Genomic DNA, 25836 nt, shown 5'->3' with positions numbered 1-25836 from the left:
TCCGTGCTTCTGGGGACCAGCATTAGCAGCACCATGCTCATACAACAAGGTGTTCCTGGGACAGCCGCCAGATGCCCATCCAACACTTCCATCACTTACCGAGGTTGGCAGTGACTGGCACCTCACCACTGTGTTTCCACATCTTTCTGGAATGAGGTGGGCTGATGCACCTCTGCTTCCTCTCATGGTGTCTGGCCCCCTGCCCTCTTCAAGAGGCGTATTTGGCATTGAGGACTGGACACACAGACCACGTGGCCTGCTCTAATTTCTCAGGCCCTAATCTGCTGCCGGCTCCTAATGATGCAGCTAGTAATAGGATTGTGGCTTCCCTCTGGGTGGCTGCCCGGACCATGGCTGCAAGGCTGGTGACAGGTGCTTAGGACTCTGTTCATCCGTGAGTGGAGAGGCTTGTGCCTCCAGCCCAGACCTGGGCCACATCCTACAGCGCATGGAATGGTGCCAACCAGCGGGGCTGAGCATGGCGCTGGGCGCTGTCCTGGCTCGAGGACGGGCGGTGTGTAGACGCAACGGGCTCCTCATCCTGTCTGTGCTGTCTGTCATCGTGGGCTGCCTCCTCGGCTTCTTCCTCAGGACCCAGCGCCTCTCGCCACAGGTCAGGCCCCCAGGGTGTGTGGGGTTCCCAGTGTCGTTACAGGAGGTGAGCTAGGTTGCCTCTCTGGGCCCCAGTGGTTCCATTTATATCATGGGCGTGAGAAAGACCCACTAGTGTGAGAAGTCAGTAAAATGGCTGGCAAAATGGCAACAAAGCCAGCCCAGTAAGGTGGCCGGGGGCAAAGACATACCACAGAGCAAGCACGGGATTGAGAGTAAGGGTGGAGAGACCGGGGGGGGGGGGGGGGGTGGTTTTCAGAGAACACTCCCTATAGGTTCTCCACGACCAGGAATCCAGGATGGGTTTCCTACAGCAGGGATCAGTGGATAAGGCTCAAGGGTGCGTGAAACAGGAGCAAGGCAGCAAGCCTTTGGAGGGGGTTGGAACATACAGTGAGAGCAAGGGGCTGGAGTTAGGGACCAAGAGCTGGATGGTTCCCGTCACCAGACACGGGCTTCAGACAACTGTGCAGAGCCATGGAGAGAAGAGAGAAGGAACAGTTCTACATCCCTGGGCTGAGCGGAACGGGGTGATAGCGGGCCAGACGGGAGCGGCTGCAAGGGCAGAGAGCGACAAGTGACTTGGGCTGAAAGGGGAAGGTGTGGGAACGGTGCTCCTGCAGGGGAGACTTCAGGAGGATGGCTGATAGGAAGCGGGAGACTGTGCAAACGCATCATCTGGGGAAGATCTTTCTGTGGACTGAGGACGGCACTGTGATGTTATATAAGACACTACAGATGCCTGTTCCAACATGGAAGACACAGCTCAGGACCGTGGAGACAGGCGTGCAGACCTCCTGCCGGAGAGACAAGCCCGAGCACCACACAGGACAGCTGGGGTTCACGGTTCACAGCCTGGGCACAGAAACGACTAAGGGGACACATTAGGAGTGAGGCCCTTGCCCAGTGCAGACACAGGATCAGATACCGAGAAGAGGGAAAGAGGGATCAGATCTGCTCTTGAGGGGCTCGAGGGTGAGGGGTTCTGTCTAGACCCACCTAGTGAGATTTTGGTTATGACTGCTCCATAGAGGCTCACTGAGGAGGGCTCTGAGGGTCAGTCTTCAGGCACGTCTGTCAGTGGGCTCCCGAGGATCCCAGACCCCATGGATCCTTCATCCTCCTGATACCTCACACCATCTCTGAAGCTTGGAGCCAGGCTTCAGACTCAGACTCACATCTTCCATTAAAGGGATGATGCCCCACCCTGGTATCCAAGCAACCCTGCTTACCACCTGAAGCTATTAGGAAGAAGCACTGACTCTAGAAACACAGGTTGTTACAATCTTATGGGGGCCACGGGGTTCATGCTGTGGTTTGAATGTAATTGCCCCCCATAAGCTCATAAGGAGCGGCACTATCAGGAGGTGAGGCTTTGATGGAGTAGGTGTAGTCTTGTTGGGGGAAGTGTGTCACTGTAGGGGTGGACTTTGAGGTTTCATATATGCCCAAGCCACATCCAGTGCTTCAGACCACTTCCGGTTGCCTTCTGATCAAAATGTAGCCAGCACTCTGTCTGCCTGCATGCTGCCATGCTCCCCACCAGGATGAAAATTGACCCTCTGAACTGTAAACCAGCCCCAATTAAATGTCTTCCTTATAAGAGTTGCTGTGGTCATGGTGTCTCTTCATAGCAATAGAAACCCTAACTAAGACAGCCGTTGGCACCAGGGACAGGGGTATTGTTGGGATAGGCCCAATCCTGTTTTTATTTGGAGGAATTTGACTTTGTTACTTTGGGTTAGGAAAGCAGTAGATTCATTCCATTGGCAGAGGAAATCTCAAAACAGTCTAGTACAGACTCTGTTGTGTGGCTGTGAGTGGTAACTCTAATGAAGATTTTTAATGAAAAGGAGCAAGTTGAACAAATAAAAATATAAAATGGCCAGGCAGTGGTAGTGCATGCCTTTTAATACCAGCACTCGGGAGGCAGAGGCAGGCGGATCTTTATGAGTTCGAGGTCAGTCTGGTCTTGAGAAAAGGGGGCACCAGGAAGTGGAATGAAGCTAAATCTTGTGTTCAAGGAGACAAATGGATTAAGAAATGGAATAAAGGGAGTGGATTCCATCTATGGTGGCTGGACTAGGTCCTCTCTCCTCTTTGGCCTCACTGTCCTCATCTGTGGGGCAAAGGGAGCATCAGTATCTTCCAAAAATGTTAAAGGAGTGAATATCCACAGTGCCTAGCAGACAGTCTATGTCTTGCAATGTCTAGCAGACAGTAGGCATTGAGTGCCAATTCGTCCCCTCTTTTGTCTCCCTGGCAAAGTCTGTCTGTGACAGTTAGCTAATCTTGACCACTCTGATTTAAAATCACCATGGTAACACAAGTCTGGGGAAGCATCAGAGGCTGTCAGCAGAAACATTTAACTGAAGAGAGAAGACACCTTGAATGTGGGCGACACCATCCCACAGGTGGGGGGCGCAGGTTAAATAAAAGGAGAAGGCAAACTGAACACCAGCACCCTACCTGCTTCCTGACCCTGCACCATGAGCAGCTGCCTCACACGTGCTTTGGTGCCTTCCCCGTGAGTGACTGGATCTTTTCCACCTGCGGGGTGAAATAAACTCTCCTGCCCATGGCCCCAGCACTCTCCCATGGCCCCGGCACTCTTCAGTCTGTACTCAGGTTCTGAAGCAGCAATGATCTATGTCCTGCAGGAAGATTATTCTGGGAAAACAAATTGGACCGCTGGCTAGTAAAAGCCGAATCCTCTAGGGCCTACTGCGTCAGAACTGCCCCATCTGCTTGGGCGTGCAGATGCGTTCAGGTCTGGACTAACCTGCCAGACACTGAAGGAGGCATGGATGGAGAACAGTTATTTGGCAGCAAGTGGCTTCTCTCGAGCCCTGTCCTGTGAAAGCCAGGGTTTTTTTCTGTTTGGTCTCTGCCTGTGACTAAGACAGCAAACCCTTCCAACTGTTTGAACTTATGCAAGAGGCAGAAATCATAAAAAATTTGGAAAATGGTAGAATGTTCTATTTGTGAAATGGAACTCACAAAATTATTGTGAGTTTACTTTTGGGTGCAAATAATTCATTAAAAAAGTGGAGACATTTTGAGACTTCCACTTACAGCGTGAGGGTTTATAATTATATCCATTTCCTTTCCTTCCTATAAGTTTGATGAAATTTTAAAAATAATTGCATTTATTTTTGTTGTATGTGTGTGTGCATAGGGAAGCATTTGCAACCTCATGCATGCATGCATGTGCACACATACACACACACACACACATACACACACACACACAGTGCACATGTGGAAGTCAGAGGACAACTTGTGGGAGTCAGTTCTCACCTCCAGGAATCGAACTTAAAGGACTGTCGGCTTGGCAGCAAGCCCCTTTACCCACTGAGCCATCTTGTCAGCCCTGGTGGGATATTTTCAAGGACATAAACTATCCAAACCAAAGAGAACATAGAGTCATGGAGAAAGAAGACTCTGGTTAGACAGCATGGGAAGTGGGTGGAGCTGGATAGCCCCTTCTGTTAGAGCCCAAGAGGCTGGCATGCTAGCTCACAGGAGCAGAGACTGAGTAGCTTCTCTCACGGGACTCCAAAGGGCTCTGATATGGAAGGCAGAGCAGGGATGAAGCCAAGAGTTGAGAGCAGGCCCTTAAGCACCAGAGCTCTTCCAAGCCACATGGTCAGAGGGCTCTTCTCTCTACTGTGTCTAACTCTGGCCTGCCCAGTGCCCAGAGACGCTTGCCTCGGGAACATCAGGCCCACCTATGTGAGGTTAGAAAGGAGCAGTGGGGAGGTCCATGCTTGAAGCAACAGACACTGGCATCCCAGGTGCAGTAGGCACCGGCATCCCAGGTGCAGTAGGCACCGGCATCCCAGGTGCAGTAGGCACCGGCATCCCAGGTGCAGCCTCTCCAGTAGAACTCTGGAACAGCTGGAAGCCAGGCTTAGGCACAGGCTTCTGGTTGGCGCCTCACAAAAGACCCATGAATTCTTGGAGAAAAGAGGCTCTCATCCCCTCTCTCTGAAGGTTACACCCATTGCTATGCCCTGAGGGACCCTCAGTGGCAAGCCCAGAAGCTTCCCACTCCACACTTAGCTGTGAGCAGAAATGTGGGGAGAGCTGCACATGTCCAAACCTGAGACAAATGACGAGAAAAAAGGGTCTCTGGAGAGTCTTAAAATCCTTTCTTAGGGCTGGGCATGGTGGCGCACACCTTTTGCCCCAGTACTTGGGAAGCAGAGACTGGCAAATCTCTGAGTTCAAGTCCAGCCTCGTCTGTATATCAAGTTCCAGGCCAGCCAGAGCTAGAGTGAGGCCCTTTCTCAGAAAATTCATTTCTTAAGATCTTTGGAGACATGAGAGCTAGCATAGTTATCATAAACAGAATGGGGGCTGTCAAGATGGCTCAGCAGGGGTAGGAGCTTGAGTTCAATCCCCAGAACCCATGCAAAGGAAGGAAAAAACCAGCTCCTGAAAGCTGTCTTGACCTCCACATGCATGCTGTATGTAGCACATGTGTACACACAAGTAAATGAACAAATGCAATTTTTAAAGACTGGGATGTAGGGGTTGTGGTATAGCATAGTATTACCGTGTGATAAGTGTTCCACAGGTTACAGTCCTAGCAGCACACACATCAAACAATAGCCACAGCAGACTGGACGCTGTCTTTGTTTGGTTTCTATTGCGGTGATAAACACCACAGCCGAGAGCAACCTGCGGAGGCAAAGGTTTATTTCAGTTCACAGCTGTAGTCCGCCGCGAAGGGCAGCCAGGCTAGGAGCTCAGGGCAGCCAGGCTGGGAGCTCAGGGCAGCCAGGCTAGGAGCTCAGGGCAGGAGCTGGAGACAGAAACTGAAGCAGAGGCCATGGAGGAGCGCAGCTCACCGGCCTGCTCAGTCAGCTTCCTTATACAGCCCAGGACCCCTGCCCAGGGGTCGCACCACCCACACCTGCCCAGGGCTGGGCCTTCTGCCCTCCCGTACCAATCATTCATCAAGAAAATCCCTCATAGACTTGACTAATCTCTGAAAGGACCCAAGTCACCACAGGACATATCAAGATCAAGTTCTCAGCACAAAGGAGATTTATTTGCCCCAGAGTGGGACAAAGGACTGCTTCTGGATAGAGAGGAGACAGATGTGGCACATGGGAAAAATGGCAGTTTATAAGGGGGAACCTCCATGTTAGCATGAGGTGTTTAATTTTGATTGGGCATGTTGATTAGGATGGCCAGCGGGGGGGGTGGCATTTTGATTGCTGGACTTTAATACTTTGATAGCTGGACCTTGGTAGTCAGCCTCAGGAGGAGGAAGTGGCCAAGTACTGGAATAGACCTTCAATAGACCTTCGGGGCTAACTTCAGGAATGCAATCTAATAGTTTGTAGCAAGGCAGAGGGACGGGGTGAGGGGGAGAGAATGGCAAGGCCTGCTGCTCCCATGTGTGCCAGACTCTGGCCTCTTAAGGCCCTTCATTCTCAACTGAGGTTTTCCTTCCTAGATGACCCTGGCTTGTGTCAACAACACAGGTGCTAAAAAGAGGGATCAATCAAGAATAAAAAAGAGTATTTGAAATTTTAAAAAAACAAAAATCAATATCAAAATATCAGCATCTGGGAAGGAGGTATAGACATCTGACAAATTAAACCAAATGACAAAATATGAAAAAGAAGAATGTCCAACAAAAATGGAGAGAAAATTTGCAGCAAAGATGAGAAAGCTTCCCGGAGTGACAGTACAGAACGAGAAAGACAGAAAGATCTTCCCCTACAGTGACACATGGCTGTGAAGTTACAGGAAAATGGAGAAAAATAGATGAGAACCCCAAGAGTAGCGTGAATCCTAATTGGTCTTAATAATAAAAACCCAGAGTCAGATATTGGGTGAAAGATCGGAGAAGCAGAGCAGCCAGCCACTAATTCTTACCTCTGTGAAGTCCTCAGACCAAATAGAGTATCCTGTCTCTACAAGTCCTTGGACTGAATGTCTTGAGCTCCTGCCTCCTCCTGGCTTATTTTCCTCTCTCCACCCAGCCATATCCTTTCCTGTCTACACCTCCCTAATGTTCGGATTAAAGGTGTGTGACTCCCAAGTACTGGGATTAAAGGTGTGAGCCACCACTGCCTGACTCTTTCTCTTTGAGACTGGAACAGTCTAGTGTAGCTCACGGTGGCCTTGAACTAACAGAGCTCTGTCTGCCTCTGCCTCCCTAGTGCTGGGATTAAAGGTGTGTTCCACGACTGCCTGGCCTCTATGGCTAACAAGTGGCTAGCACCACACTCTGATCCTAAGTCAAGCTTTACATGTTATAGCATGAACATTTAAGGAGAACCAAGGCAAGGCTCCTATAGGTAGTAGGAACTGACTGGTAGTTTCTGGAAAAGCATCCCTTCAGAGGAAGAAGAAGGTCAGCCCAACAGTTCAGCAGGTAGAGTGCTTGCTGCATCCACCTGGGAACCCGTTTGACCCCTGGGACCCACATAAAGGTGCAGGGAGAGAACCAGCTCTACAAAGCTGTCCTCTGTCCTGTGTGCCCACACATGCACGACACATGCGCACGCACAACGTGCACACACACTACTAATAAAATAAATTCAAAACCAGAAAAGGACATTGTTTTCCAGTAAAAATCTCAAATACAACCAGATTGTTGTTAGAGGGAAGGGTAAAACCAAGGCAATTTAACTGAAGGACTCGGAAGTTGCTCTCTGCATCATTTCGGAGGAAGCTGTCAAAAGAGATGGTGCTACCAAAATAAGGACAGAAACACTGGCTTCTATGCGGGATAGATCCCATAAGGAAAGCCAAGAGGCCACAAGAGTGGCTGGGTCGTGAGACTCTCCCCCAACCACACACCACACCACACACACACACACACACACACACACCCCGGAACAGGAAGTCCAGATGAGATCAAAGGGAGCGGATCGGCTCCTGTTGTAGGGAATGCTTGCTTTGATGTTTTCATAGATAAAAACATTTGGAAGAAATTAGTGAGAAGCTCAAAGAAAACAAAGCAAATAAAAAACAGTCAATTATTAGTTTCAGGGACAAAACGTAAGCTGTATAAGTAGCAGGGCGTGGTTGCAAGGATGTCCCTTGACTCAGCAGTGAACAGCATTTGATAATAAAGATATTGTTAACGTTGGGCCTGTGAGTTGGCTGGGCAGGTAAAAGTGTTAACCTGACCATGTGAATTTTATTCCCAGAGCCCATTGTGGAAGGAGAGAAGTGACTTCAAGTGATCCTCTGACTGACTACCACATACATGCCATCATACATACACACACACACACACACACACACACACACACACACACACATGCAAGCACACACATGCACACAAACATAATGCGAAAAAAATAGAGGAAACAGCTATGCAAGAGCCCAGGTTTAATCTCCAGTACTACATACACACAAAGACACAGACATGATACATAATGAGTATATTTTTGTGGGATTTTTCTGGCACATTGGAAGTGGTAGCATAGTGGACCTAGGAAACCCAGCTCTCTCCCTTGCATGTCACTAGGACATCACCTCCTCTGCCCGGTCAGCTTCCTGTCTGGGATGTGGGTGGGTTAGATGGGATCTATCTAGCACCACAGTCCTATGCCTTGGGGCTTTTCAAGGTATCAGACTACTAACGAGCCATTATGTCTGGCTTTGTTTTTATTTGCTTTTTGCACTGAGACAAGGTCTCACTATGAAGTCCTAGCTGGCCTGGAACTTACTATATAGACCAGTCTGACCTGGAACTCATAGAGATCTGCCTGACTATGCTCTCAAATCTGGGATTAAAGGTATGTTGGCCACCACTCTGACTTGGCACCAGTTTTTGAGGAAGTGTCAGGCGCCAAAATGTAACTTGGAAGGTGTCTGAGATCCTTCAGCCTCTGCCACCCACATCCTCCCTCTCTGCAATAAGAATCCCAGCCAAGGATGTTCAGAAACAGAAGACCTGAAGTCAAGCTGTGGAAACAGTATTCCAGTTCTGTTAGAATTTCAGACAATCCACAGGTTGCGTTGTAGAACAAGCAAAGGACAGAATCCCGCTATCATCTGGAAGGCACGCTCAACTGTTCACGTTAGCCTTTCAGTTGGGTTCCTCTCCTGTGAACTGCCAGTGGGAAGCAGCTGTGGCCAGGGTTGGTAGGGGTTAAGCCCAGGCCCTGGCAGCTCTACTGAGCTAGGCTCAGCCTCAACCTCAATAGATCAATTAAAGGAATAAGTGATGGCCAAAGGCAGAAAACAAAGGTTTAATCCATGAGACCACATTGGGAAGAGGATCAGAGAGGCCAGAGGCCTCTGGCACCATCTTCACAGTCCTGGCTTGAAGGTTTAAGATTAACTAGATGACCAGATGTACCCAGGGCTAAGGGGTCCTGGCTGTGTTCCCACTATCATCAACCCATCGTTGTCTTGGCTCCTTTTCTTCCTCAAGGTTGTCTGACAAGTGATCAGAATTGTATGAAATCTCTCCAGGGAGACAAGTTCTTTTTCTGGCTGGCGCTAGATTTCAGCCTTTTTCTCCCAACATGAGACTCTTGGGGAAATTGCCATTCCTTAGGGTATAGTGTCCTGAAGGTATGATAGCCAAAGGGAGGGACACACGTGTCTTTTTAGAATGTCTTCATTTCTACTAGGGTGGTTACAAGCTATAGGCACTGGGAGATGGTGGCTATGAATGGCCCAATGAGGGTCCTTTACATAGAGTGGGACCTCTGTCTCCAGTCGGTACTTCTCAGGGGTAAGCTAGCAGAAAGAATCTTACTGACTTATGAGAAGGGCGTGGTTTATTGGTCAATCTCCTCCTTAACTAGACTGGGACCTTTTCTGGGGTAGGATCCTGGCTTCATCCATTTTGGGGACCTCAGAGTGATGCTTGACCTAGTGTGGGTTGCAGAGACAGCATGCCCTGCCCCCCTGCCACTTACTCTCTGGCGGATGGAGCCAAATTTACACCATGGACGGGTGGGTAAAATGGTGCTAATGGGGAAAGTTGCACCCCATGGTGCTCATGCAAGGTGCTAAGTGCTCAGGAGAGATGCTAAGTGCCCACACAGTCTCTTCAGTTGAGCCTCCCAATGACTCCATGAAGTAATTATTATCCTCCTATTGGAGATAAAGAAACCCAGAGGGCTAAAACCACCAGGTTGGTTATGAAGGGGGAGCTTACCAGGATCCAGGCTGTTTGGCTCCAAACCAGTTTCTTCTCACTGGTCCCTGGTGTTCAGGTGCCAGACAGGAATGTGCAGACAGGACAGACAATGCATTGAAGATGGCGAGAAAGCAAGCAGTTTGGAGTCAGTACTGTCTGCTCTGACTCAGATCTTACTGTGTTTCCAGGAGATTAGTTACCTCCAGTTCCCCGGAGAACTGTTGATGAGGATGCTGAAGATGCTGATCCTGCCTCTGGTGGTCTCCAGGTGAGAGGGGGGAGGGGGAGAGGCAGGGCACAGGGAGCTGACTGGTGGTCCCCAGGTGAGAGGGGGAGGGAGGGGCACAGGGAGCTGACTGGTGGTCCCCAGGTGAGAGGGGGAGGGAGGGGCACAGGCGCTGACTGGTGGTCTCCAGGTGAGAGAGGAAGGGGAAGGTGAGGGAACAGGGTGCTGACTGGTAGAGAAGGGGAGAGGAGAGAGGGAGGACACAGGGCGCTGGCCTGTTCTTCTGAGGTAGAGACAATGCTTCCAGTCAGACCCCCAGTCGGCAGCTTCTCCCTTCAGAAGCCTTCCCTGGCTCCTCAACCCACACCAAGTATTGCCACATCCTTTTATGCAAGCTTTTGTCATCACTGTGGCAAAACTCCCAAGAAAATCGACTTGAGGAAGGAAGGGGTTTTCCCTCACCATTTCAGAGGTTTTGGTTCATGGTCACTGGGCCCGAGGTAAGCAGAGCATCATGGTACGGAGCATGTGTGAATAAGAGCTGCTTAGCCTGTGGCACCTGAACCGCAGAGGGAGAGTAGGGGAGGATCTGGTGTCCCAGTGTCACCAAGAGCACAGCACCAGTGACCTGTCCCAACACCCCAGTAAGTTAAGGACCCATCAGTCAGTGAACTCAGAGCCCATGACCTCTTTCCCAAAGATCCCCACCCCCAAACAGTGCTGCACTGGGATTAAACATTCAATACATGAGCTTGGAGGGACACATCAAATAAAAACCTGTAACCACCTAAATCTCAGCACCCCTGAGAACAGAGCACCCCGACTCTCCTATGAATCCCACAGGCTGTTAGCCAACTCCTTGATGTCTCTGCCATGGATGATGCGCAGAATCTGAAGTTAGGGTCACCAACTAGAGATTTTACTGAGCACTGAGCGTCCCCCCACTCTCTGCTGTCAGTAAATGGCCACTGCAGCTGCGTGGAACAATGGCTCTTTCCTTGCCCAACACCAGACTGTCGACAGCTTGAGCTGACTATCTCCCCATAGAACCTCGAATACAGGCACCGAGCTCTGTCTTCCTCATCTGAACCCATAGGCCCCCTGCTTGTCCCCACACAGCCATCTCTCCCCCCACCCAGTGGTCAGAACAGTCTGAGGTAGCCTCAGACTCATGTCTCACCATTGCCAGTCCTGTGAGCCTTTGGTCCCTGATCAGACCAGACCCTTGCCTAGCTTGGGGCCTCTACACACGCTGTTCCTTCTGCCCGGTGTCCTCCTTTGTCTCTCTAAAGCACAGACGCCCTCCAACCAACCCTCCCCACCACCCTTGCTAGATGGATTCCGCTCTGCCCTCCTCCAGGACACTTACTGTTCCTTGTTATTCTCTGTGTGTTCACTTGTTGGCTTGTCCATTTCTCTTCCCAAGGACTGCAATCTTAGAATGCTTGTCTAATGAGTCAGCGGCTTTACCAACGGCACTCCTGCGCATGCCTGCTGGGTGCCCAGCCCTGATGGGTACTGCAGACCCAAAACTTAGTTTCTGAACTCAAGTTGCTTGCAGACTTTAGGTACAACTGGCCAGGGAAACACAGTTCCCCAGCAGCTAGGGAATGAGACAGGCTTCCTTCTGGGTGGCTTTGTGTCCCTTTGCTGTGCCTCTACTCTCCTTGTTGCCTTGTTGTCCTTGTTGACTAACTACTGTGTTAGTCAGGACATAGATGCCACACACAGCAGCCCCTGTAGTCATGTTGGTTTTCCCACCCTGCCCTTGTCACTTGGTCAAGAGAATCCTATTTGGAAGTCTGTGGCCTTATGCATAGTCCTGCCCCCCACCGTACGGCCTGGGGAAAGCCACCCTTCCCCAGTCTGTGCTCCCGGTGACAGGTGTCTGTCTGTCCAGCCCTCCAGCTCCTTACTCTCTCCACTAGACCAGAACCCTCCTCCTGTCTGGAACTGGAATGCTGTCTTAACTTGAGAAAAGCCAATGTGTTCGTGTTTCCTTTGTTTATTAGATAGTTAGAACTGGTACAGAGCAAGCGTGCCACCGAGAAATGGACACACTCTAACATTTCCTACCAACAGAGAATTAAACCTTTGTGGGGGAAAATGACATATCGCTTTTTTGATTTTTTTTCCTGGTCTAGAGCTCAAAGCCAGGGTCTCACAAATGGTAAATAAGTTGTTACCACTGAGCCACATCCCAAGTCCAGTATGATGTATTTCTGATTTCCCAAGTCTATTAGTCCTGAGCCAGCCCTCTTTAAATTCTTACACAAGACTGTCGTCTGTGTTCCATTTACCACTGTCTCCTGAGCCATCAGCCTGAGCTGGCATTCCTGCCCTGCGCACCACTCAGGTGTGGGCACCAATCGGGTGGTTGCAGGCACAGTGAGTCAGATGCCAGGCTTAGCCTGGACTAAACTCCACCAGAACTGACAAGGGACTCGAGGCAGTGTGAGCTTTCGAAGCCTCAGGAGTGTTCCGATGTTTTCTTTAAAACCCAATTGTCTTGCGGTCCAGCCCTCAGCTGGGTAGCTGAAGAGCCTGGCTTGGGGGCTGCTGCACCTCCATCCCGGAGCTCCTGGCTGCGTCCCAAGAGCCAGTGGCTTTCTGTAGCATCTGCCTTAGGGAAGCGGAGGGCACAGCCAGCTCCAGTGAGATGTCAGGGCCTGGAACCATGCTGACCACCTAGTCTTGCTAGGCATGCCACACGTTCCTGGGTCTCCCCACCTTCACTTACACTGCCCCAGACCCTCTCTTTATTTAAAGTCTCACCCACATTCACACTCCTGCTCCTGCCTGACATCCTCCTGGCTCCTTATTTGTTGATAGCGATGGGTGATGGCCCGTGTCTTCCACCTGTCACATTTGTGACCCTGAATGTGTCAGACCACCAGGTAAATGAATTCGCAATTGCATCTGACATGCCTCGTTCTGGGATCTGGGTGCCTTTGTAAAGCCCCGGGGTGAGAACATGTAAGGAAGCATTCCTCCCTGGAATGGCCACTTATCCCAGCCGGGAGGGATTCCTGGGTAGTGCTTTTCCATTAAAGGGTTGTACGCAAGGCCCTGGGAGGACTGGACTGGGCATGTTTCTCCTGTCTTTCACACTGACTTCTATCTGGTACTCTTGACCCAAGAGACTGGAGAGAGGCATGACAATGACATTGAAGACTGCTTTGGAGGGTCTCACGGGGAGGGGATAGAGCAGGGAGGGTCAGTGAGGGTAGGGTGAGGCCTGTGGGGCTTGGTTGGCGTCCATCACAGCCGTTCTTCCACAATCAGTATCCTTTAACTCCTGGACCTCCTCGTTTAGAATCTCCTCCCACCTAGCCCGGGTGAATGCAGCCTGCCCTTAGCTCTCTGTGGCCGTGGGAATCAAAGTGAGGGAGAGGTGGGTGAAGCTGGGATCCTGCAGAGGATCCCAGGAAGAAGCAGGACCTTTGGGATCCCTTCCTAGATGTGTTATTTATTGGAGGGGAGGGGAAGCATGTGCCACTGAGTATGTGTGGAGGTCACAGGACAGCTTGTGGGAGTCCCCTCCTTCCAGCATGTACGTTCCAGGGATAAAACTCAGGTCGCCAGTCTTGATGTCAACCACCGTTAGTCCCTGAGCCATCTCACTGGCCCTAGGTGGGTGTGGGAGCCTGAGCAGCATCTGCAAGATGGGACAATCACCTGTTCACGGGGCTGCTGGGAGAAGGTGTAAGATCAGGCACAGCCCTGCGCATGATGGGCATTGCATATTTATCTCTAACTTATTAAAGAGTCTCCGAAGCCTCGGTATTTCACAAAGCCTCTACCTCCATTTCTGCTGTCAGGGGTCATAGCACCACCAACACACACGGCACCTCCCCTGAGAAGTTCTCTTTGACAGAGACACTGACACAGCCGTCCATACAGGTCTGAACCTCCCAAGTGGCACACCCATGTCTCTCGGGTCTCACCATGATTCAATCATGGCGCCCTGAGCCACACTTCTTCATGCTTCATGAATTCTCAGGGCTATTGCTTCTTGTTTCCCTCTGCTCTCACGATCCTACAATCCAGCAACCTCCACAGCGTCCCACCCCTGGGGAACGGAAGGTTGCGAATGGATCAATGTCTCTGGAAGCGGGGAGCACACACTGGAGTCTTTAGCCTCTTTTGTCTGTTATTTCCAAAGTCCAAGCCTGACTGGGTCCCTGATCTCTGTGTCTCACACGGTCCCAGTGTAGGGTCAGCTGGGCCTCTTCTCATCTGGGTGCTCTCCTGTGGAAAAATCCACTTCCAAGCTCCCTCAAGCTATGGGTAGAAAAGTTGATTCCCTGCAGCTATTGGCCAGAGGGCCCAGCGTCTATTGTTTTTGTTTGCTTGTTTGTGGTGTGTGTGTGTGTGTGTGTGTTATTATTGCTTTGAGACATGGTCTTCTCTAGTTCAAACTGACCTCAAATTTAATACATGACCCAGGGTGACTTTGAACTTCTGAGCCTTTTGCTTCCACTTCCTATGCATTGAGATTATTGGCCTTTGCCACCTCATCAAGCTCTGGGGATTAAACCCAGAGCTTCGGACATGCTAGGTTGGCACTCTCCAATTGAGGCACAAACAACCCAAGGGTCAGTTTCTTGATGGCTGCCCTCTGTCCTCAGCCACCTGCAACCCCTGGCTTCCTGCGCTCTTCACAGATGGTTCACAACTTGGGTTCAGCTTTCTCAAGACTGGCAAGAAGACCTCACTCTCGTCCTCTAAGGCAAAGTCACACATGATATGCCCATACATGGTATACGTTATATGGTCATGAGTGTTACATCCCATGCTCATGCATGTTATATGGTCATGAATGTCACACCTCATGCCCATACGTCTTATATATTATATGGTCATGAGTGTTATATCCCATGATCATGCATGTTATATGATGGTCATGAATGTTATACCCCATGCTCATGTGTGTTATATGTTATATGGTCATGGGTGTTACATCCCATCACTTTTGTCACGCTTGTCAGAAACAGGTCACACTCAGGCGAAAGGGCCGATGGCACAGGGCCAGGGCCCTAGGAGGTCACCTTCAGGAGTATCTACAGTTTTCCTCTTCTCCTCCAGCTTCCTTCTTTATCTTCTAGTGCAGCTGAGTCGTGGTCTTTGTGTTTCAAAGTCACCTCCTCTCATGCTGTCCCTGCAGGGAGGCTGGATTGGGTGAGGCTGTTAAGATTCTGCTCTTCCAGAAATTTCCTCTGAAGTAGTACAGCAGCTTTGCCATAGACACAGAGCAATACGTGGCTCTCATGGCTCAGTTAGGCTCTGGGACATAGTAGGTACCTAATAATAATAATGCCCACCATTAGTAAAGAGGCGTGGGGAAGTAGTGGGGGGCCGAGATGAGAACAAGTTTCATGGCCAGCATTAGAACTGAGTCCTGAGGGAAGTTAAGAGTTGTCTTCTATTTATATTGTTATTAATGATTATTTTGGAGTCAAGTTGCATAAATTCCACGCTAGCCTCAAACTTTTTATCTTCCTGACTCTGTCTCCCACATGCTGGGATTCCAGGTGTCTTGCTTTGTTATTGTTGTTTAAATGTTTGTCCTTCCTCCTCCTAGCAAATTCACCAGATCCACAGTATGGCCCTCGGGTCATTGGTTCAGAAGCCTGGCATGGTCCAGGGTTGCTCAGGTCACTCCACTGACACTGGCAAGAGGTGACCAAACACCTAGGTGCCAATATATTCAATATATTCTCTGTAGATGTGAACACAAGACGGGGGGTGGGGGCAGAGTCATGATCTCTGGTCAGAGTGTTTCCCTGTGTGTCACGATCACCTTGTGGTTAATATGTTTGCTGGTGGGACAATTTGGATATTTAATTGTACAACCAAAGTGACTCCAGGCTTTCTGTGTTCTGTGTCTGAGGTGCCACTGGTCTCTGCTAGAGGCCTATCTTGCATGTGTTTATCTGGAGTAGATTCAATTCTGTGTTCCCCGCAGGCAGGAGCTCCCCCTTCGAAGTGCTGTGCTCTTCCAGCCCCCCCCCCCGACTGAAGTGGCCCTCCAAGGGGACCTCCCTCTGCTCCCAGCAATCTCCACTTTCCCGAGTCCCTCCAAGCCCCAGCAGCTCTGCCCTCCTGGCGCCCCTGAGGCCTAGAGAGGGGTTATTCTTGGTGATGTCCACGCGCATGCTGACTGCCATATCTGACGCTCATCCAATGAAAAAGCAAGACTGGAGCCTTGCCGAGAAACCCTCAGCAGAGCTAGACCTCGTTAACAACCGAGGCAAGTTTAGTCAGGGTTGGTTTGCGCCTTATTTACTGACTGAGAAACTCAGTTCAGGCTGAAACCCACAGTCTTGCTCTTGAGGCCTCCTCCACTCCAGAGGCCAAGGACAGCTGATGTCACTCAGTAAAAGCTCCGGGTACCTCAGAGGGCTTGCGTGGCTGGCCAGCCATTAGCACTGAGGCTCTGGGTCTTTCTGCATAGTGTCTCCATGAATTGCAGGACCCATCAAGTACAGAAGACATATGTCCCTGCTCCAGCCACAGAGATACTGTCACCTCTTCCATAAGTCACCCCTGAGCAATCATCCTTCATTGTTCTCAGCCTGTCCTAAGATTAGCACCCTAGGGTTGAGCCTTAGTCTCCTTTCCCTTCCCTGGTTCTCCCGAGAGCCTTTGCTGCCAGCTGACATTGTAGGCTCCCTGGTGTACACTGCCACTAACTTCAGTGACAAGGAACGGGGTTCAGAGCTTTAGTCTTTCCTTACAGAGGGTCCTTGAGCCTCTATTGTAAATTGGTGCACCTTTCTACAAGTCTATAGCTCTTCCATTAGCCACGAAGGGTCCCCCTTCCCCTGGGCAGCAAACCCTTTCTTGCTGCCCTTTCCCCACATCTGCCACTGGGGAGATTTTTCCCCAAGTGAAACTGGCAACAAGGGGACCCCGCCCCCCAACAAAGCCCATCTCTATTACTGAGTGTTGGCACCTCAAACAAAGTTGAAAATTTCTGCATCACATGACAATGGTGTCTGGTGAGCAGAATCTGCTACAGCACAATCCTTATGTCGGGTTCTCACCCAAGGATGGTACGTAGGTGGGCGCCAAGCAGTTTGCCGTTCTCAGCTCTCCTCTGCAGTTCTACCCGTCCCTGGTTCCTTTCACGTACGCCCCTGGGACCCAGAAGCCATCTTTTCCCACTTTCTCCCAACAAGAATGCTTGTTGCTGTAATATCCTCTTCCTTTAGAATTCACAGACCAACAGAAAAAGAAAAAAAAAAAACCCACAGCTTTCTGTTCCTTTAAGTTCTTGGAGAACACCTTCCTGTTTCTTCCACGAAAACAAATCTGCCTCCAAGCTGCTTGTTTTGGTTTTCATTCAACAAAACGTCCTAGGAGTTTCCACTCTGTGCCCATGCCTTGGGCTCTTCCGCTCTCCCACTGGGGGTGCAGCTGGCCCCTTTCCCATCACCGGTGCCTGCGGTTCTCCGAGACACACACTGGGACATTTCTGCACCTGGGGCTCTAGAGTTACCTGAAGTTAAGTTGTTTCCAGCATTCCCAGCCTCTGCCATAAAATAGACACAGCAAATGTGCAAACTTCCAAGGCAGATGGGTGTGTGTACGTGGCCCATTGTGGCTCTACTGAGGCTGATGTTAACTGTGCCTTGCTCTCACACGTCCACAGACAAGAGCAGCACAAAAACGGGGTGGTTTAGCTCAGCATCTGGATCCAGCCAGAGCCTCCAGTTCTTCCCTTGTTTCTTTTCTCTTTCTTTCTTTCTTTCTTTCTTTCTTTCTTTCTTTCTTTCTTTCTTTCTTTTTTTTTTTCAAAATTTTCCTCTCCCCTCCTCCAGTTTCTCAGACTAGGCATCATTCAAGGAAGCCGAAGCCATGTGTTTGTGATTCACCGAGCCTGAGCATGGCAGAGTGTTTTGTCAGTTCTGCCTCCGAGAGAAGTCATGTGTGTGTGTTTGTGTGGGAGCTTCGTGTGGGTCTGTAGTGAGCGTGGGTGCATTTGTATGCCCACGTATGGATCGTTTCTCTCCCTGTTTCTTGTAAGAATTTTCAACGGATATTTCTCAGAATCAGGAAATCATGTTTGGTCAGGAGTCTCCCCGCCCGTTCTCCCCCTGGCTGAGGCGCTCTAATTTGGCAGGCTACTCCTCACACCCACGTTCTGACTCCTTGGAGATGGGCCTGGGCCAAGCAGTCTTGAAGTCTGGTTTGGGAGCCAGAATGCAGAGCAGTTTCCCTGGGCTCTGTGGAACAGACTGCAGGCCTGAGGTGGCCACAGCCTCCAAGTGTCAAAGTTGGTATGGCCTGAACTTCTGGACTCAGCCCTGAAGTCAAGTTAGCCTTTCTGTGAAGGGCCCTGCTGTTCCTTCAGGGGAAGTTGGGAGCCTTTCTTGGCCCTCTTGTCTTGTTAGCTGAGCTTCTTGCCGCTCAAAAGAGGAAACAGCCCAGCTAGGGTCTGTGGTAGGGCAGACCTTCAGCCTAGAGATTCAGAAAGACTTCATCCATCTTGCAGTTTCTACTTTCACTTCCTGCTCACCTTCCCAGGATCTCTTGGGCAGCCGCCTCCGGGAAGGTGGATCCAGCTCCCTAGTGGGATCCCAACTGCTTTTGATCTCTCTCGGTTACAGTGGTGACCCAGAGATCTGTGCCGTTACGCTGCGGGTCTTACTGCCTACTAAACAAGGTCCTTGAGGACCACAAGCCCTCCTTCATTTCCGAGACCCCAAGTACTCAGAGCAAGTGCCCACCCTGGTTGGTGTGGTAACACATATACAGGGCTGGGGAGGTAGGTGATCTCAAAAGAGTTCCTGTCATCCTCCAGCAGAAATTCTCTGTGCCCAGCAGAGCCTCTTTCAGACAGGCCCAACCTGAGTCTGGGGACAGACACCATGAGGAATGTTAAGAGACATGCTTCCGAGTGCACAGGGCCTTCCGTTCTCTCGGGAGTGGTCCTTGCAGACACAGCCTGATTCTGGTCCACCTGGCAGGTGTATCTAAGAAGTCACTACTCATGGTGGAGATTGTGCCCTCCTACGCTTGGCCTTCTGTGCCGCGTAAGAGAGACAGCTCTATGGGAGCCCACCTGGGAATCAGAGAGTCTGGTCTCTGTGGCTGCATAAAGCAGCTGTGTCCAAAGGTGATCCTCTCCTCTGAAGGTAGATTTCATCCTGGCTCTGGGAAACGTACTTCCTAAAGGACAAACCAGTCCGTGTGGCTGCTGCCCCGGAGTCTCTGCACTTTGGAGGGGGGTGCTGGGACCAGATGGCCCATATTTTAGTGAACTGGCATCAAGGCATCCTGCCTCGAGTCCTAGATGGAGCTGTCAGGGGGAGAAGGGGTGTGGCAGAGCCATCTGGGAAGTGGAACCAGGCGCTAACGTGGCACTTGCTGTCAGACTGTGCCTGTCATCTGCTGGGGGAGTGATCAGGAAGACTGGTGGGAGACCCCCTCACTCATGCCTGCACCCCTTCACACACACATACCTCCTCGCCCGCAGGGAAGGCTGCCTAGTCTGAGAAGTCAGCTAAGGTCAGAGTCCAGGACTCAGCTCAGGGACTCAGGTTCATTCCTGTTCCTCAGGTCTGCAGGTAGCAGGAGCTGTGCCTGGATGTTGTGCTGGACACCTGAGCACCCACTGTGTGATTTCAGGAAGTTGCTTGCAGTGTCCCAGAGAGGTTCACTGCAGGGTGGGGCAGCTCTGATGGAAGTTGCTACACACATTGAGTTAAGGACCTAATATAAGTCCCTATCAGCCCCAGTATCCCAGTCTGCTGGCCTCCAGGCTCTGGGGTTCTTGCCCCAGAACCCCGGTTGCTCCCACTAGAGCGTTTGTCTCTTTTACTGCCTGTCAACTCCAGTTGCTGTCTGAGGGACACAGCACCCACCCTGTCCCTTTCCCAACGGGACTCAACCTCAGGACAGGTCAGGACAGCCTCGATCCCTCAGGCTAATGGCCCCAAGTCCCAGGTACTCATCAGGGTACCAGCAAGCAAACTGCCAACATCCCCTTCCCTGTGCCACTATGGCAGCTCAGCTCAATTCCCAGCCACTTCAGTGCTCCCGCTGTCCGGTGCTCCGAGCCAAATGCAGCCCAGGACATGTCTGCGTTGGGTTTCATAGTGTCAGATTTGGCCCGTGATTCTAGCTTGCTGGGGTCCTTCATCCAACACGTCAGCTGTTCCTTCCAACTTGTTGTCTGCAAATCTGACTCACATGCTGTCGGCGGCCTTGGCCAAGCCATTGATAAAAATGACTAGAAAGGAGAGGGCTGAAAGCAGAGCCCCAAAGACCCTGTCTGCTGTCTGCAACTGTTCAACTCCATATGGTTGCCGACACCCTCTCTGGTCCCTGCAGCTTTAGTGCCAAGTGCTTCTATGTCCAAAACACACAGTACGGGGAACTCGCTTCAGCCTGGCTAGGGGACCAGAGTTAGCTCCGCAGATCAGTTCTCAGGGAATCTGCATGGGACACTCAAAGTCATCAGAACCCCAAGCCATCCTTACTGTCTGGTCCAGAGCATCCCCACATTTAACATCTCACGTCAGCAAACTGACTCTTGGGTCTAGCCAGGCCCTGGGCTCTGTGGACCTAGAAGCAAGCCAGACTGAGGCCTACGCTAGGAGGAATCCAGAAAGTCTGGTGCTTGTTAAATAGTTTATGCTGGTATCAAACTCTCTGTCCTCCTGCCTTGACCCCACGTGCAAAGATTATAGACCTAGTCTGTTTCCCTCATTTTTTGCTCCTCCACTGCCACCCTGTGCTAGACTCAGGGTCTGGTCTTAGGGAACCTTCAACAAACTGAGAGGCACTGGGTACTTCATAGAGAAGATGGCTGCGGCGGCCACTGTCGAGGAAGCGCTTCAGAGGACATGATGTCTGGGATGACCTTGTTACAGTGGAGATGAAGCAGGGAGTGGTGGAGAGGAGGTGGCTGGAGCAGGCGAGGAGACAGGAAGGCTAGCCCCAAATGTCCTTCTCTTCGATGGGCAGGACACTCACTGCCTAAGGTCAGGCACTCTACCGTGAGGAGCATGGGTGAAGTGAGCGAGCAATTTCCTCCAGTCCCGCCCACCATAGTGTTACTTGCTCAGTTATCTGGTCGGCACTGGGGTTCACAGTGCCAACCTAGACGCTGATGTGGAAGCCAGGTGAGGTGCTTAGGTGGCCCTCCTCTTCCTCAGAAGCCTGGCGGTCAAGGCCTCCCTTCCCCCACTCCTGCAGATTGAACCGGGCTGGGAGTCAGGCCAGCTCCCTACCATCTCGATAAGCTAATGTTTGTAATCACTTCAATCTCTTGATCCCCAATCCCGGGGCACTCAGGAGTGAACCAGATGGCCTGAGAGGGAGATGTGGGCCTCTGGGCTCCCACCCTCCTGGGGGCCTTTTCCTGACCTTAGGTACTCCTCAGAGCAACCAGCGAAGCCTGGACTGGGACAGACAACACAGCTATTGTCCCCACCCTAAGTCAGGAGGAATAGCTGAGGTCATCGCTGTGAAATCTACTACTCTATCTGTAAGCCTTGCTCTAGCATCCCAACAGCTGGTCATCAAGATTCTGTTTGGTTACTTCCTTAGTCGGTAGGCTCACTACCACAAATCTATAGGCTATAACTATGAACAAGTAAGAACTCTGAGAGCTGAGCTGAGACAGGATCACATGGGCTGGTTCACATGACCGTCGTTATCTTCCCTAACTGGGCCTTAGACCAGGGCCTGACCTATTACCAAGAAACATTGGAGAGAGGGGCCAGGAACCCCTATTCCAGTCTTGATTCTGGAACTTACTTCTTGAGTAGCCTGGCCTCTCTCCAGCCTGAGCTCCATTGTCCTTATGTGCAGCTGCCCCAGACTGCCCAATATGACAGCCCCCAGCCTAGCAAGCACCTGAAATGCAGCTAGTGCATCAATACGGATTCATCCACTAATTTAATTCATCCACTAATTTTAATTAAAATGTAAAGCCTGAGCAGCAGAAAAATTTCACAAGGATTATGCGTGGCAGTGGGTTGGATATCCTGAGTTAAAGTATTATTAAATAGACTCCATAGTTCCTTTTAATTTTTTTTTTTCATTTCAGATAAGAGCTTTACTATGTGGCCTGGGCCGACTTTGCCTCTCTGAACTTTTCTAAATTAACTAAGGGGCTAAGGGGCACAGGCCTATAATTCTAGCACTTGGAACGTTGAGAAAGGATTGCGGAGTTTAAGGCCAGTCTCTCAAAATTAAAAAAAAAAAAGAAAAGCTAACTATTAGCAAATCTAAATGACAAACAGGTCCGACCTGGGGACTCCTCAGGGTGCCGCTGACTTACAAGACTGTTGAGCCTTGGAATGAGGCAGACAGTCAAGTCTTTGGGGAGCTGAAAAGCTCCTGACACACTGTAGCTTCCATGGCTGTCAGGCAGAAAGCCTGGGGCTGTGCCTTCAACCACACAAGACGTACTTGTTCTGGACATAAGAGAGAACATGGAGAAATAGGGGGAAAAAAAACCAGAAAACAAAAACAAAAAAACGCCAGCAGCCCCTCCCCCTCCACAGTCTGCTGCTCTCTTTATTCAGCTACACATGCATGAACGTCCATGAGGCTTAACACTCTCCCAAGTTCCAAAGCAGAGGTTCTCAACCTGGGATCACAACCCCTTTGGGCCAAAAAACCTCTCTCACAGGGGTCGTATATCAGATAGCTTTCATATCCGATATTTATATTATGATTCATAACAGTAGCAAAATTATACTTACGAAGTAGCAATAAAAATAATTTTATGGTTGGGGTCACCGCAGCATGAGGAACTGGATTAAAGAAGGGTCAGCATCAGGGAGGTTGAGAACCACTGTTCTAAACTCTCAGTTCTAAAGGAACTCACCAGCAGGAGGAACCCCAAATACCAAACGGTAGACATTTCCACCCCATTCCGGTGCCCACTTGTTTAAGGAGTACCTTCACTCTCACCCAGGGTCTGAGTTCTCCTGGCGCTCTCCTGACAGTCTTGTGGTCACTGCCATCCTGGGGAGCTGCCTACTCTTTTGGCTCTCATCCGGTCTTTTCAGATAATGCTCTCTGGGGTTGGGCCACAGTGCCCTCAAGCTTCGACTTCATTTGCCTCCCACAGCTAGGTGTCCAAGTTGGTACCACCTCACTGGGCCCCTTCCCCTAGCCACAATCCTTCGAGCTATAAGTCTGGGTTGTAAGTCAGAGAGAGGTCTGTTTCCCCGAGATGCTCTGGGCTCCCTGAAGCTGAATCTCCTTTCCTCTTCACCACTCACTAGGGGAGTCTTTCCTGGGAGAGGTCTGTCCCTGACGGTGGCTGCCCAGCACAGCCAGACACAAACATCTTTTTATCTTGACATCCAAAATGTTGCCTCTGCCCATTTTGGTGGCTTCAGGGGATTCACAGCTTATCTTGGAACCTTCAATCCTGAGAGTCTTTTGTCCTGTCCTCTGTCTCCCTAGGCAGAAACTGTCAAGACACAGTACCTGCTCCCTCTCCTCAGCAGCCCTTGGTGCCTCCCAGTCCCCATTGGCTCACCAATCAAGGCCACCTACAATCTGTTTTTTCTGTCCTGTTACCACACCTCACATAGACCCCGAGCTACCTCCCTGAGCAGTCCAGTGTCCCCACACTTTAAAATCTCCTGTTGCCTTCGGCCATCCACTCCTGTTGGCCCCATCTCTAAATTCTCCCTGTCTTGGAGGAAATGGCTCCAATGCTGCCGCCTCCAGGAAGCCCTTCCCTACTTTCTTAGCTGGTGCCTCTCCCCTAATAGAAATCACCCTCCATTGCCACCTTCCTTATTGTGCAGATCTGTGTCCCCTTGTGTCCTGGTGTTCTTGTAAGCCATTTCCCGGCTTCCTGTCAGAGTAACAGGGACAGGATCCAGACACTAAATCAGACGGGCCCACAGCTGGCCTGAGGTCTGGTCCAGCAGTACACTAGTGTGGGTGAATTAGAGCCGGTCCTCTCTCAGGGTCTGGCTTCCCTACGGCCCACAGCAGGTGGGCTTCACCACAGTTCTGCTGAGGGAAGGCAGAGGTAATCTTCCTTGGATAATGGTCCCAGAGCCTCGTTTCCTCTGCTGACAATCCCATTACTGGCCTTTGCGATTTATGCCTGAGACCAACCCTAAGCCCATCACTAGCATATGGCGTCCTGGCAGAGAAGGAGGAATGAGATTGTGCACCCCTTCCTTCCTTCCTTCCTTCCTTCCTTCCTTCCTTCCTTCCTTCCTTCCTTCCTTCCTTTCTTCCCTCCCTCCCTCCTTTCCTCCCTCCCTCCCTCCCTCCCTCCCTCCTTCCCTCCCTCCCTCCCTCCCTTCCTGCCTGCCTGTCATGGAGCCACACTCTGGGCCTACCCTGGGTTTGCTCACGTACCTTGTGTCCCCAGCCTATCCTGTCAGGGGAACCTTATAACAACTCAAAGAAATGGGGTGGGTGCAGAAGAAAGCACAGGGACCAGGAGAGGAGGCTAGGCATTATGAGAGGCCTCCAGGAGGAGGGACCTTGGCCTTGGGCTTACTGGGAGGGACAGTCCATGCCCACAGCCAAGCAGAGCTGCCCAGGTTTCAGGGATAGGCCCTGTTCTACGGGGTGGGCGCTGGCTGCTGCTGGCTATCAGGCTGACACGGAGGAGAACATGAGGAATAGGGAGGATTTTCTGCTCTTGTTTACATGATTAAAACCAGACAAATACTTCCTTTATCTGAAAGAATGAAAGGGCTTTGGAGGAAAATCTTTTTGGCAGCGAAACAAAGTGCAGACATTTCCATAATTCATCTCTGGACTCCCTCCCACAAAGCAGAGACACCTTCAGCACTGGCCAGGCAAGGGGGTGGTCTGGACAGGTGCACTCTGGAGGGTACGCCTCTGTGTCCTCATGTGGAGAGGGGGATCTGGGACCTCTCGATGGAAGGAAGGCTGGCTTGTTAGCAGTCGCTTGGCCGACCTGCAGGCTAGGTCCCTGTCTCTCCCTCACTCATTAGCTCCTTCAATAAGTCTGTAGTGGCCACCCACTCCTGTCAGCTGGTGCTATGGGCATTGGGGACCCAAAGAGAAGTCAGATGTGTCCCTCTCATGGGCACTCAGTCTTGTGATTGCGTTAGGCAGGTAAGTACATCGTGACAACCAGGTCATGAGAGAAGAGGCTGAGGGAGACCCAGGACAGGCCCCTACCATTGGCCGTATGAAAGGACTTCGCCGTAGAAGTGACATGGCCTGGTCCTGTCTCGTGAGGAGTCGGGCAAGTAAAAGGGGCTTCTGTGAGGCATTATGCAGAGGGAACAGCGTGCGTAAGGGTCTAGAGGTGTCATAGACTTGACTGGAGACCCAGGCTTCAGAGAGAGAGAGAAGAGAGCAAGGGAGGTTAGGAGCCTGTGACCAGAAGTCCCAGAGGGAGCACATGATGGCACAGGGCTCAGCGGAGAGAGACCCCAGTGAGCACACCAGAGTTTATGGCCAAAGTCTTGTGCCTCTCATGAACCTGACCCACCTTACCTTCCAGCTTGATGTCCGGCCTTGCCTCGCTGGATGCCAAGACCTCCAGCCGCTTGGGCATCCTCACTGTGGCATACTACCTGTGGACAACCTTTCTGGCTGTTGTCGTGGGCATCATCATGGTCTCCGTTATCCACCCTGGCGGTGCGGCGCAGAAGGAAATGACCGAGCAGAGCGGGAAGCCCGTCATGAGCTCAGCCGATGCCCTGCTGGACCTTGTCCGGTAACGCTCTGTCCATATGCTCTTGGAATCCCCAGGCCTGGCACAGGTCCCCTGAGTGGCCTCCAGAGGGTACACAGAGTATGGGACTCAGGTCAGCTCTTTATTATATGTGGCAACATGGAGGAGGATGAACCTTGGGAGCCTCAAGTACACGGACATCAGTGGTGAACA

The 25836-nt window shown here is 51.1% G+C and overlaps 1 protein-coding gene across 1 annotated transcript in view; it reads left to right on the top strand.

The window, feature by feature from the left end:
- Positions 1–330: 330 nt before the first annotated feature.
- Positions 331–25836, top strand: part of Slc1a7 (solute carrier family 1 member 7) — a 45333-nt gene continuing 19827 nt past the window's right edge. The window contains exons 1-3 of the mRNA XM_087905010.1: positions 331–613; positions 9931–10010; positions 25450–25665. Of these exons, the coding sequence (XP_087761136.1) occupies positions 449–613; positions 9931–10010; positions 25450–25665 (461 nt within the window). The 5' untranslated portion in view covers positions 331–448. The remainder of the gene's footprint in view (positions 614–9930; positions 10011–25449; positions 25666–25836) is intronic.

Source organism: Myodes glareolus, chromosome 3 (assembly GCF_982192425.1).
Source record: "Myodes glareolus chromosome 3, mMyoGla1.1, whole genome shotgun sequence".
In the NCBI taxonomy this organism is placed as follows: Eukaryota; Metazoa; Chordata; class Mammalia; order Rodentia; family Cricetidae; genus Myodes; species Myodes glareolus.
The sequence above is the reverse complement of the archived record's forward strand: the minus strand, read 5'-3'. Positions and strand labels throughout refer to the sequence as shown.